Raw genomic sequence first — 14477 nt, 5'->3', positions numbered from 1 at the left:
GGCCAGCGAGTGTTTAGTATACCTGTAGCGCCGCGATGGCGCCTAGCGGAGAGGTATAGAAGCTGCAGCAGGATGAATTTATTTTAAAATAATAACAATACAAATAATAATAATTGTTTATTCTGGCTTGGCTAAGACGTGAGTGAAATACTTAGCTTTTTAAATATATATATTTAAATTATTTCTTTAAAACATATAGACAGGGCTTTTTTAAATAAAAAAGGGTCCCAGAACGCACTTCAAGTCAAGCTTTTTACTGAAAAAAAAAATTCAAATATCATTTATGAAAACATTGCAATGCCATATTTTATCATTAATATAGATTGTAAACAATGCCATATTTTATCATAAATATAGATTGTAATTAAGTAAGCACAAACATTGTCTCGTCTAATTGATTTTAAAAATTAAAAAAAAATATATATGTTTTTTAGTTTAAATATTTGTTTCATTTTGATCATCTGTATATTGAGTTTATTTCCCTCTGGCTAACAGCGCAATTCCTTTCCAGTCTGTGTAATCCGTACAAAATTAAATAAGCACGATGTCCGGCTTCATTATTACGAAGATACTTAATTGTTTGCAGGATAAGGATAGTTTGTTATAAATAAACTTCATCTATACGTACTTCTGCTACTGCCACCGTTCTGGAGGTCCCGGGTTAATATGACACAGTGCCCTATGCACCATTGGGGTGCGGATAAGGGTTTTATTATTATTATTATTATTTACATACTTACTTACGATACTATGATTTGTTAATAAAATGTTATTTTATTTACAAATCATAGTATTGTAAGTAAGTACGATACAATAAAATTAAATAGAAAGGAACAATGAATGAATTTGCTTTCATTAAACTTTAAACATCTATTTTCATTTATCTATTGTTATTCTATCTACAATAATTATCCACAATAATTACATTTTAAAATTAATCTATCAGAATCTAAATAAAGGTATTGGAAAGGTATTTCAGAGAACTCTTTAATTAATTTCAGTGAATTATGAAAGGAAAAATTCAACTGTTTTCATTAATCAATTTTTAAACGTTTAAAATGACACTTTAATTTATTTTTACAAAGAATCTTACAAAACAGAGTTTCATGGTAATTTTTAAAAGAATTTAGAGACATTTTACATCCAGTAATTTTAAGGGGGTTAAAAAAATGGAAATATTTCATTTACTTGCTATATTATATATTTTAGAGTTGTACAAATCGATATTCCGAAGTAAATGTACATTTTATAGAGGTAAACTAAAATTTTATTTTTGGTAGTTTTTTCCAACTAGTTTCAACAAGCACCTTGTCATCTTCAGCGATGAGTATGTAATGTATTAGTTGTAACTAAGATAGATATGCACTATAAATACATATTCATCCCTAAAGAAAACAAGGTGCTAGTCGAAACTGGTTAGAAAAAAGTACTAAAAAAATTTGGTACATACTTTTTTCCAACCGGTTTCGACAAGCACCATTGTTATCTTCAGGGACGAATATGTACTACAACTAAGGTAGATATGTCCTTTAGGTATATTTCCATCCCTGAAGAAAAAAGGTACCTGTCAACATCGGTTAGAAAATAATTTTTTTTTAAAAAGTGGTTAAAAACCAAGCTTATAACATGTGCCACTTAGTATTAACAAAAAACATTCATGAATTTAACTCGGCATTAATTTTAAAACGCCATTGTATAGGATAATACTATAAACAATATAATATTTATTTTATATATATATATATATATATATATATATATATATATATATATATATATATATATATATATATATATATATATATATATATATATATATATATATATATATATATATATATATATATATATATATATATATATATATATATATATATATATATATATATATATATATATATATATATATATATATATATATATATATATATATATATATATATATATATATATATATATATATATATATATATATATATATATATATATGTATATATATATATATTTTTTTTTTTTTTTTATACACATATCGTAGTCGTACAGGAGAAAGTGACCAACTAACAAAACGTTAAATGTTCAAGGAGGGCCATTTAAGTCACTTTTGCTTGGCAATAAAATAAATATCAATGCAGTTAGTCATTTTTAACATGTCAATATATTATACTTCCAAGTTTAAAATCCTTGGAGATTTTTTCCAGGGTAATATTAAGCTAGTAAGGTATCAAATAGTCAATGATCACGTTTTTGTAAGAAATGCACTTGGTGACTTTGTCCTGTATGACTACGATATACAAAATTAGTGTTCAATAATAAAATACTTCAAGTAATCTTAAAAACACAGTCGAACGAAATCACTTTATTGATTTTCTCTAAGACGTGTTCTCATAACGTGAGCGTGCTGTACTCTTGAATAAATAGGATGACCGTTATTTATTTATTTATGGGACGGTAGTGTTCCTTTTTACCCTCCTCACCATCTCGTAGTTTTGGGTCGTTTTGGCAAAAAATGTGTATATTGACTCATTTCTTATAAACGTATCTAGCCATGACCTATAATCTATTGGTCCATGGAAATAATATTTACTGATATTTTTTTTTAAATGGGTCTAAAGAGAATTCGTTATATGTTAGTATGTTAGAATAATAAATTTTAGAAGAATGTATGCCTTTTTCTGGTGAATATCAATGATTAAGTGCCTACCTTAGAATGTGATATTGAGTCAGTGTTTCTCAAAGAATTTTTAAGGGGGCTACAAAACATATAAATGTTTTTTTTAAGTATGAATATTATATACAAAACTAAGCTTTATAATCACATTTCAGGTTGGTCCAGTGATCAGACATCACCAGTCTGACCCGATCTCTGTTCAAATAAAATTTAAAACTATATGTAAAGTTGTTATTTTATTTTATATAAAAATAAAACGCGTGTAAAAGAACGATTTTGAGTTTATTAATAAAATACGACTAGTTTCGAGAACATCTTTCATCCTTGAAACTAGTCGTGTTTACATTAATAAATTCAAAAGTGGTCTTAAACAGGTATTTTATTTTTAAATCATTATTTTACTCAACAAAGTTAGTAATTTAAAATCAGAGTGAAATTTTAAGATCTAAGACTCATTAACTGACTAACTTTAACGCCACTTCCCCGCAGGGGTAGGCAGACAGAATACAACGCCACACCAATCTATATCTACTAACATTATTCGCCTGTTCCACATTCTCTTTATCTCCTTATATGTTCTTTTAAAATCTGAAAATCTAACTTACATAAATAATGTCAGTAGGATCCTGGAAATAATCTTGAAAAATAATGCTAGAAACATGATCACAAACTATAGAAGGATGAAAAATTCAAAATATTGTGCTAATTTATTCCCTGATAACCAAAATAACCCCAGAAAAACACGGCAAGTTCTAAACTAAATATTTATTTATTTATTTTGAAATTTAACAGAACAGGTACATGTATACAACAATGAGTAACAAAAAAAGGTAATTATAACATACCATTTACAAAATTTCACATATCGCTCACTCCTTTCAAGAACGTCATAAATCAAAAATCGTCAATTTTCAGTTGTGCATGTTTTCTGAACGCCCAGAAAATGTACTATATCCCAGCAAAAGAGGCATATTTTTAACTTAATATTTACCCGCCACAGGGCAGAAAGTGTTGTTTTTGCATTTTGAAGAAAAGGTAATGTTTAATTATTTTTAAAAATATATTAAATATTTTTCAAATGGAAAAAAAACCCTTCAGGTTTTACTTTAAAATATTTGTTGCACAGTTAAAAGTGCAACAAGTGGCTTGATATTTATTTTTAAAACATTGTGTTATATTTTTAAACTTTAAAAACGTTCTCCTGAAAAATCAAGTTATTTGATTTATGACGTTCGTGAAAGGAGTGAGCGATATGTCGTTAATTGTAAATACCAGGAAGGAAAAGGGGAAAAGGGAAAGATCAAAGTTCAAGCCCAAAACAAATTATGTTAAAATTGGGACACACTACAACATAAACATTGACTTACTATACACTATGTACAAATACCCATCAAAAACATAAAATATTTTTTGAAACTTTTATTAATAATAATGACACTATTTGTAACCCTAAGCAAATAGCATCCACGTTTAATAATTTCTTTATAATATTCTCAATATTACTTATATTTAAAGCATTTACTTTGTGGTTAGTCATTTTTACTTTTATATATTTTTTTTACAAAAATGTTAGTAATATTAGTATATGACCACTGACCGAGATTTGTATGTCTACCGGTTTCGAGACGTACCCCGAGAGGTACCGATTTCTTTATATTAATTGGTGAAAAGCTAGCTGAAAGAAATCCCAATGACAAAAATATTCTTTTTATACAACCTGAAGCAATACAACCCTTTTATATGACATCGAAAGCGGAAATTTTTAAGTGTATTTCAAATCTTAATGTGAGAGTGAGAAATGCAATATGTGGAGAAAATGCAAATCAAAATAATAATTCCTAATGAAATGGCTGTCCGCCTCCGTAGTGTAATGGTCAGCACGCTCGGCTACCGTTCTGGAGGTCCCGGGTTCGATTCCCAGGGGGGGTCAAATAAATATAAGTGATTTTTTCACTCTAATATTTATTCAATATTACCTTGGACTGGTACCTGAAGCGGAGGGCTGATTACCTTTCCTTCATGCGTAAACGATCAAGATAACACACTGCATTTATATGAAGCAGTGCTCTATGCACCATTGGGGTGCGGATAAGGGTTTTAATAATTAATCAATGAAATTACTTATTTCTGGAAACGTGATAATGTAATTCCATGGTGACCCCATAGTACAAAGAACAGCCGTCGGTAACTGTACTGTGTTAATGGGTAGAAGCTAGAACCAGTCGTGATCCGCAAATTATTATTTATTACCCATTGCGCAACGCTCCACCTCTACGACTCTATGTTTACCTGTTATAGTTTGGATCGGGTCATTATAAAAATCGACAACGGTACTAGATCTCGTATCTTCATCTGGCCGGATTTAGTAGGTAATGGAACGTATCATGTTATCATGAATGATACAATGTAACACGGGCTTTGGAGCTTGTGGCATACGTAATCTGCGATCGGAGGAAATTCAACGCGTGTGAAAGCTCAAATTGACTAATTTTCCTAGGTTCTGATTCGCATACATCGCTCACTCCTTTCAACAACGTCATGTATCAAAAAACTTGATTTTCAGGAGATCGTTTTTAAAGTTTAAAAATATAATAAAATGTATTAAAAATAATTATCAAGCCAATATTTTTACTGTCCGCCTCCGTAGTGTAATGGTCAGCACGCTCGGCTACCGTTCTGGAGGTCCCGGGTTCGATTCCCAAGGGGGGTAAAATAAATATTAGTGATTTTTTCACTCTTATATTTATTCAATATTACCCTGGACTGGTACCTGAAGCGGAGGGCTGATCACCTTTCCTTCATGTGTAAACGATCAAGATAACACTGCGTTTATATGACGCAGTGCCTTATGCACCATTGGGGTGCGGATAAGGGTTTTATTATTATTATTATATATTTTTACTGTGCAACAGATCTTTAGAGGTAAAACCTGAATGATTTTTCTCCATTTGAAAAATATTTGGTACATTTAAAAAAAGAATAAAACAATACCTTTTCTTTAAAATGCAAAAACAACACTTTCTGCCCTGTAGCGGGTAGATATTTGGTTAAAAATATGCCGCTTGTGCTGGGATATAGTACATTTTCTGGGCATTCCGAAAACACGCACAACTGAAAATTTACGATTTTTGATATATGACGTTGAAAGGAGTGAGCGATATGTATATTCTTTTTCTTGTTAATACTTTGTAGTTAATTACTTTTCGTTTTAATACTTTTTAGGATTTCTACTTTCTGTTGTTATGTGTGTAATCTTTATCAATTAACTGATTAGCAAACACTGAAAAATTATTATTTATTTTAAGTTCCATGATGATTATTTTTTCATTTTCTAAAAGTCATACCAATGTATAGTGGTATTTATTAAGTAAAACATAAATTAAAAAGTATAAAACAAGTTTAACATTAGTGATTACTTTAAACTTAAATAAAAATAATAATTTTGTCCACCGTAACGGTCAGCACGCTCGGCTACCGTTCTAGAGGTCCCGGGTTCGATTCCCAAGGGAGGTTAAATAATTATAAGTGATTTTTTCACTGTAATATTTATTCAATATTACCCTGGACTGGTACTTGAAGCGGAGGCCTGATCACCTTTCCTTCATGTGTAAACGATCAAGATAACACTGCGTTTATATGACGCAGTGCCCTATGCACCATTGGGGTGCGGATAAGGGTTTTATTATTATTTTATTATACAATCTAACATACATATCGATCACATAATGCAAACGCCTACCATACATTGACATACCATATCTGATTTTTTTCGTTCCAAGATATCGGAAACGTATTTTTTACTTCATCAATTTTAATCATTTCAATTTAATAGATTTTTAAACACTTTTTTCAAAAAATATAGTAATTCTAAAGAAGTGTATTTAAATTATATATATATAGACGACTATCATTCAGAAGTTTTTATTGGATTATCATTTTTTTATTTAGTCATAAATAGTTATTTTATGGACGTCGTGTAAACATTGGGCAATCGAATAAAATAACGATATATTAATTATTTATTAAAAAGCTGTAAGTCAATTTAGTTATTAAAATCGATTTAAAAGCTGATCACGCCAATCAGTAAACAAATTTGATTGCTTATTGCGTTTTTCTAGCTCCTGAGTCCAGCACGGCTGTCCAAACTTAAAACACAGCAAGCAAAACATGCAAAAAAACGTACTACAAAAAAATGTCCCTTACTGTGTTTTGAGTTTGGACAGCCGAGCATTCGTTAAATCGCATTCATTTCGCAAGTGTTTTTGCCTAAAATTTTCACTCATGAATTACATGAAATTATAGTAACTTTAAACATAAAGAGTAAATCCACTCACGAGTAGGCATAGGCTATGAAACATAAAAAGTTGAAGCCTGAGTAGGGTCATGATAAGCGGTGTTGCATAAGCCGTAGCTAGATTTCAGAGTCACTTGAACGTTAGGTAATTCAACAAAAAAAAGTCGCATTTATTCCACCGGAGACCATTGGAGAGGTCACATGTCTCTTCACAACTGTTTTTTTTTTAATAATTTCCTTTCAACAACTATTTTCTTTTCAAACCATATATTTATTTCGAAGATAATTATTTTTGTCTTATTTTTTCAATGCTTAAACGGTGTTTTAAGAAAAAAAATCAATTACGCAAAATGTTACCTGGATTTAGAGAAAATTAAGTTGAGCTTTTATAAATGCTGGGCCTATTTTGCATAATTATTTTGTAGTTTGTAAATTGATAAAAAAATTATAGATTTTTATAGTTTGTGTCTAGGCTGAATTTGTTTCACTACTCACTCACAGATGGCATTAAACCTGTAGAACTTGTACCGATAAAGTAGTTAATTAAACTTAATTGTAAATCTATTAAACAATAGATGACATTACTGTATGAAAATTTTGCGTAAATTTGGCGTATTTCTTCATATTTTCAATAATTGAAAATTCTTGAAAAAAACTATTTTGTCGTTTTTGGAAATATAAATGCCATTCATCAGTAAAAATAGCTTAAGATTTTTGATGGTTTGTATCTTCGCTAAATTTGTTTTACTACTGATTCACAGGTGGCACTTAACCATTCATATATTTATCGATAAAGCGGCTAATAAGAATTCATTACCAATCTACTATACAATAGATGGCATTAATATATGCAAATTTGGCATATTCTTTCAAATTACTCAGTATATTTTTATAAAATACCTTCATCTTAACAAGAAAATGAAGTAGTTAATCTCCAAATAAAGTTAGATTTTATAGATTATGAAATTCAAATCATCATATCTGCTACTCAATTACCATCCCTTTAGACCCATGTTTCAAATGCCTTTATTATATTTTGCTATAAGCAAAATTAGTTTTCTCAATAAGGACAGGATTCATTGATCGTGGACACCGGCCTTATATCTTTTTTTACTTTACTAGCTTAAATATTAACAGTATTTGTGAATATGGATAATATGTATTGTAATTTTTTTACTTGCACATTGCTATCGGGAAAGACTTAAAATCGCCTTTTACACACTGTGGTAGAGAGCGAGAAACACCAAAAAACATTGTACATTATGCTGCCCTAATTAGTATATGCCCCTTGTAATTAGTATATTGCCCTAATTGTTATACTAATTAGGGTCGGAGTTGATGAAAAAAACCACCCGACATCAATGTGTTAACATTACTGCTTTAGTCATATCATTTGCACTATAGTATGGCAGTATGTTTATAGATGAAATAAAACACCAGAGTATTAGAGAATGATATATATTTTTAATCTTTAAAATAATTTTCTTAATACTAATTGTACACACATTACAACATCAAGTTTTACATACACATCTTTCTTCTCCTTAATAATATACTTATAAATCCAAATACATAATCCAACATGTTTGTGGGTGGTTCGATTGATACATCATTAAATTTATTTAAGCATTATAATCATGAAGCATATAAAGCTAAATAAAGTATTATATATTGTACTCAAGATTCGTTAAATAATTAGCGTTTACACAAAACATTCTTAAAACACAATATTACACATAATATTTAGAAAATATCAAAAGAAAAATTGTATTTTTAATTTATTTTGCACATTTGTTTAGGAAATAAAGTGAACTTTGGTGAAAAAGAGACAATAATATGCATTTATAAGAATCAATATAAAAATAAGAGAATTGAATTTATTTACAATTTTTTTTTTGTGAAATATGTTTTTATCCCTAAAATATTAATATTTACAAAAATGCACTATAATACCATTACACTCAATATTTAAACAAGAAAAAGTTTAAAATAATGTTTAATGGAGTCATAATTTGGGCAGGCTTGGTTAAAATAAAATAATATGAAATAATTCTAAATATTTACAAGTAAATTGATAAAATATGGTGTTTGTTAATAAATAAGTTAATATAAATTCAATTTATGCTTTCAAATAAAATTATTTATAAAATATCTTGTCGATTTTGTTTTCGTTGTCATAAAGTTCATTCATTGCGTTGTTTATTGACAATATGACTAGTTTTTGCACCGTATTCGTGATTATTTTTTCATCCCCATATTTTTGTCGTCGGGGTATGTAAAATTTAAAAAAAACAAGTGAATTCAAATATTTTTCATATAAAAACTAACATCCAATGATTAATAATACAGGATTTATATTGACAATGGTGTACAATTGAAATTTAACATAATAATATTAATTTTAAAATTATTTCAAACAGTGTTGACCTTTAACAACTTTCATGTGATGAAAATATTATATAAATTTGCCAAAGAAATACCAGTAAGGTTACATAAATTTAGTTTGTTTTTCATAAGTATGGCTCGAAATATTTGATAGCCGTATTAGGACCGCATTTCTCATAAAGCGGAGTCACTCTTCCCAAAGAGTATGTGGTTTTTGACTTCATTTTCACATCTTTAGGCTTTTGAACATTCTTGTGGTTGGAACTGGGCGGTCTCGATGGAGTGAGAATCGACTTACTGCTGAGTCCTGACGATTCGAGGAAGTATTCAAATGGCAATGAAGTTTTTGAATCAATTTTGACGGTTTTAGTGTCTTTATTGAATGTCGATGGTTCACATTTCACGGTGTTGTAAGACCCGCAGTTACTGCTGGAAGAGTTACTTGATTCTAAGTCTGAGTAGCGTACAGAGTCCGTTTCGACGTTATCAATATTTGATAACAGATCGGGTTTGTTAGACATTTTAGAGTAAATTTTTAAGGATGACTTTGAAGTCTCGTTTGCGGCATTTAACGCTAAATTTTTAGCATTCAGATCATCTTCTGCGGTGAATTCTATCCTATAAGGTCCGTCAGCGGGATTTCTCGCCGTTAATGCCTCTTTCAACTTAGCGGTGTCCTTTAAAGTCTTGGCGTTGGCTTCATCTGTCACACTTTCGGTACTGCTTCCATCGCTGGTACCAGAGCTGATCCTGTATTCCTCGGCTCCTATATTTGTGAATTCGCAATCGTCTATTTTAAATTCCTCAAAATTTTGAGAGAGATCAAATTTTTCACATTCATTTTCTACGGCCTCGAAGATGGGCAGGTCTAATCGGGACTTCTCGGCCATTCGAAGGGAAGTCCTCTCCGCAACTGGAAAACCCGGCTTGGGGCCGGCTCCATTAGCAAACGACCTATTCATGTCCGTCGACATTATACATTTATTGACATCCTCTATACTGACACTTCTGTTCTTGATATCAGTTAGAATAGTCGAAACTGAATGTCCGATTTGAATGGAGTTTCTGAGATCCATTTTGCTGGCCGTGGGCAACGCATGAGCTGGGGGCTTAGTGCCGTACGTATCGAGAGACGCCTTTTGCGGTGCCGTGGCATCTTCATCCTCGGGTATGATTATTTCGGTGACTTGCGGGAGTTTAGGAATGTCTTTGTCGCATAGTTTATTGGGAGAAATCTTGGATATGGTAGCCAACTTTGGTAAAGATCTTTTTTCGGCAACGTTTTGCGAGAATTTTTCAGTGTGGATTTCGACAGTGGCTTCGGTGGAGATGAGTCCTCGTTTCCCGCTACTGACTACCGGAACGTTTATCTCCGAAATGGAACAATAATCGGGCTCTCCGGAAACGCTGGACTTGGTAGAGCCGCTCGTGTTGTGAATATTCTTCTGTTTTGCGCTCGGAACGTCAGTAGTCCGTTGGTTCGATGCAACGGGATCAGAGTTCGTCGCGGTGGCTGCGTTCCCTGGCAGGCCGGAAGACCCGGATGGGATCGCATTCGTCAGCTTGAATTTGGAAACTAGGTTCTTTGGTTTGGGAGGAAGGGCCGGCGGCACCCGAGGAACTTTGCGTTTGTTCAACGATCCGTGGATACTTGCAAACTTGGGATCCATATCTACGTAATGGTTACCATTCATCTTGCTTTCCAAGTTCTTGGCCATGTTTTTAACTACCGAATTCTTTTTGCTATTATCGGGTCCTTTATGCGAATGGTTCATCGTCCTCGGTAGTGGAACGGGTTTAAGTTTGGAATCACCTCCGGCACTGTCTGATTTGGTAATTATGGGTTCGTAGTCATTGCTGTATATGCTCTGAACTTCGTAATTAAAAGCTTCATTGGGGATAGGGACTTCGTAGCTGTGTTCCGAGGATGTTTCTAAACTGAATTTGACAATTTTGTGAGCGCTCCTTCTCTCCTGGGGAGCTCTCTGAAGATCCCTGGAATAAATCTTGGAGCAGTCTTGTCCGTTCTTCCCGACGCTTTCATCGAACGATATGCTGTTCAAGGTGGAGAACTGAACTCTCTTGGTCGACGCTTTGGGGCTCGGCGACTCGTAATGTCGCGGACTATCGCTGCTGTTTTCGTCCAGGGAATTCTGAAGAAGGATTTGGTTGACGCATTCGAGCACCGGATTATTTTTGTAGATTTCGCACGATGGATCATCATCGGGGTCACTGGCGCTGGCGTACCAGTTCTCATTCTGTTCATTTTCAAACTTGCAAGTGTCGTAAATTTTTGGGCTAGTGGAAGAATTTTCCGACACTCTTTTGTTTGCACTTTGATAATTTTTATTCTTCGTTTTATTTGAGAGATTACTTTCCTTATCGCTGTTTGATTCATTGTTAGAGGAAGTTCCGGGCGAATCGAAGAGTAAATTATTTCCCCTGTGATTTGTGGTTTTTGAATTTTTGCTAGTTTTAGCGGTTGATGCCGATAATAAATCGTCGGCAGACATGGACCTGTTCTGCGCCAACCTCGAACTGGCGCCGTAATGGCATTCCAACTCGGGTTCTGGATCGCTGACATTCGTATACCAGGGATTCTCTGGATTGCCATTAGAATCTTTGGGGGCATCCAAATCGATACTGCATCCCGGCATGGCCCGGTGATACGATCCTTCGTCGCTCGAACACGCCTTCCTTATTCCGTGCAAGTTGTCAATTTTGGCACTCAAAGTATATTCCTTATCGTTTCTGCGATTCGATCCGGATAAGTTAATTGTATATTGATTAGGACTGTTGGCATTGTTGAGAAGTTCGTCTATTCTGTTTGACGCTCTTTCGATATCCTTGGAGATTTCTTCTCCGATGTCGCAATCGGCGTCACCTTCGGGATGGAACAGCTTGGAATCCTTTTCGGATTGAGGTCCGTCGTCGGCGCTGGAACTGCTCGTTTGACTTCTGCCTTGCCTCTTCTGAATGGCATCCAAATACGCGCTGCTGTGTCTCCTTCCCGAGAACTTCCTCGACCTCCTGGTCACATCCTTTCGCACGAAGACTTGCTTATTTTTCACGTACGTCCCTTTTCCCTGAGTCTCTTCAGCTTCGTTAGTCTCGAAGACCTCTTCGCTGGAGCTCGTGTTTCCGTATTTTACTTCATTCTTGACTTGGAAGCTCTTGCACAGCCTGGAGTTCTTTTGGAAAGGCTGCTGATGGCTCTCGTGGTAACTCTGGCTTCTCTCGAAGATTTTTTGGGTTTCCACGCTATCGAGGCTGTGGAACTCGGGATCGGTTTCGATGTTAGTTTGTTCGCTGGTGAACCCGACGAGCTGTTGGCAGTTGGAGCAGTGGGTTCTCCGTTCTCTCTGAAGCCTCTGGATCTCTTCTCTCTGGCGGACGATCTGGCGATCCTTGGCTTGGAGTTTTTGTATGATGACGGTCTGCTCGCGCCGGAGACTGGCCTCCAGCACCAGCAGGGCGCGGAGGAGGGTGGCGGCCTGCCTGTCCGCGTGAGCCCTCTTGGCCTCGTGCGCCGTGTCCCGCCGCGCCAGGCGCGCCGCGAGCCCCCCGGCGCGCTGCTGCTCGCGGGCCAGCGTGGCGGACTGCAGGCGCAGGGCTCCGTGGAGCGTGGCCACCTCCCGGCGTAGAGAGGCCGCGTCATCCTGAGAGGCGCTGGCGCTACTTCCGCTGCTACAGTTGGCGTCCATCTGAAACGAAAAAGAGAACAAATTAGTAATCTTGTTCTAATGATCTCCGAAAGATCGTTTGTTGAATTGAGGATAGATGTATTAAATCAACTTGTATTAAACCGTGTTTGACTGGAGGCCTAGAACAGGAATCAGAAGCGTTGGTAAGCCCCAGACAAGATTGTCCAAAGACATTAAAGAAGTAGCAGGCCCGCACTGGAAGATAGTCGCGTCCAACAGAAAACTATGGAAGTCCAAGAGTGAGGCCTTCGTTTAATACTGGTCACAAGAAGAAGGCAAATAGTAAGTAAGTATCAAATCGCGATACACATAGGTATCGACTCGACGCTCCTCCTTTAGCTACTGCTACTGATACGGCAGTAGTTATGGCTGCCTTTAGCCCTGATCACGCCGTTAAATAGTACTTAATGCAGTCGGAAAGCAGAATCACGGCCGCAGCAGAAAGCAACAAGCTTATCGGCGCGAGCGATAAAGACGATGTCACGTTTTGCATCGGATGAACTTCCGAACCGATTATCGCGATCGTAAAACAGCGCCAACGATGAGTCATGGAAAAGTTATGTGTCAATACAGATAAGTGGATATGTTCGTGAAAATCACCGAATAACAATGTTGAGATGTTCAAAGATGTTCACAACATCGTTGCATGTTGATTTTCTGTTCCACTCGAAACCCTAGTAAATTATTATATTATATAAGTGTCCGCCTCTGTAGTGTAATGGTCAGCACGCTCGGCTACCGTTCTGGAGGTCCCGGGTTCGATTCCCAGGGGGGGTCAAATAAATATAAGTGATTTTTTCACTGAAATATTTATTCAATACTACCCTGGACTGGTACCTGAAGCGGAGGGCTGATCACCTTTCCTTCATGTGTAAACGATCAAGATAACACTGTGTTTATATGAAGCAGTGCCCTATGCACCATTGGGGTGCGGATAAGGGTTTTAATATATTTTTTATTTATTATATAAGTGTACACAAATTCGTTTCAATCCTTTATTCTGCACAAGCATACCCTTTACGTATTTTGTTCTATTGTAAGATCTAATATATGTATAACAACTATGTACTTTTTTTCCACATATATTTTATTTGACCAGTTACCGAGTTTCATCGTTACCAACATCATCAGACTGGTGGGAGGCTTGACAAAATGAATTTAAATAGAAAAATACATAAAATCATGGTTTTCAACCCCTGCCTTGTTGTGTATATAACACAAAATTTTGTCTAGCCTTCCACCAGTCAGATGATGTGGGTAACGACGAAATCCGATCATACCCCATCGTAGAAAAGTTGGTACTCGTTTTGTATTTTATTGTAATAAATAATTGTGTCCATTGTTATTGACATCTCAACACAGATGAAGAAGAATATGAAAGTCTGGGCATTTACTGGGCTTACGACCGTCACGTGCTGGTTTAAGT

General features: G+C 34.6%; 1 protein-coding gene across 10 annotated transcripts in view; it reads right to left on the bottom strand.

The window, feature by feature from the left end:
* Positions 1–8943: 8943 nt before the first annotated feature.
* The window catches only part of LOC148309109 (uncharacterized), a 115282-nt gene continuing 109748 nt past the window's right edge, over positions 8944–14477 (bottom strand). For all 10 annotated transcript variants that reach the window (XM_088260654.1, XM_088260662.1, XM_088260658.1 and 7 more), the window contains one exon: positions 8944–13051. In XM_088260654.1, coding sequence (XP_088116780.1) covers positions 9473–13051 — 3579 coding nt within the window. In that variant the 3' untranslated portion in view covers positions 8944–9472. The remainder of the gene's footprint in view (positions 13052–14477) is intronic.

The sequence above is a fragment of the Brachycentrus maculatus genome, unplaced genomic scaffold, assembly GCF_059751285.1.
Source record: "Brachycentrus maculatus isolate JH-2025_06_01 unplaced genomic scaffold, ASM5975128v1 h1tg000139l, whole genome shotgun sequence".
In the NCBI taxonomy this organism is placed as follows: domain Eukaryota; kingdom Metazoa; phylum Arthropoda; class Insecta; order Trichoptera; family Brachycentridae; genus Brachycentrus; species Brachycentrus maculatus.
Note: the sequence above shows the minus strand (reverse complement) of the source record. Positions and strands in the feature narration are given on the sequence as shown.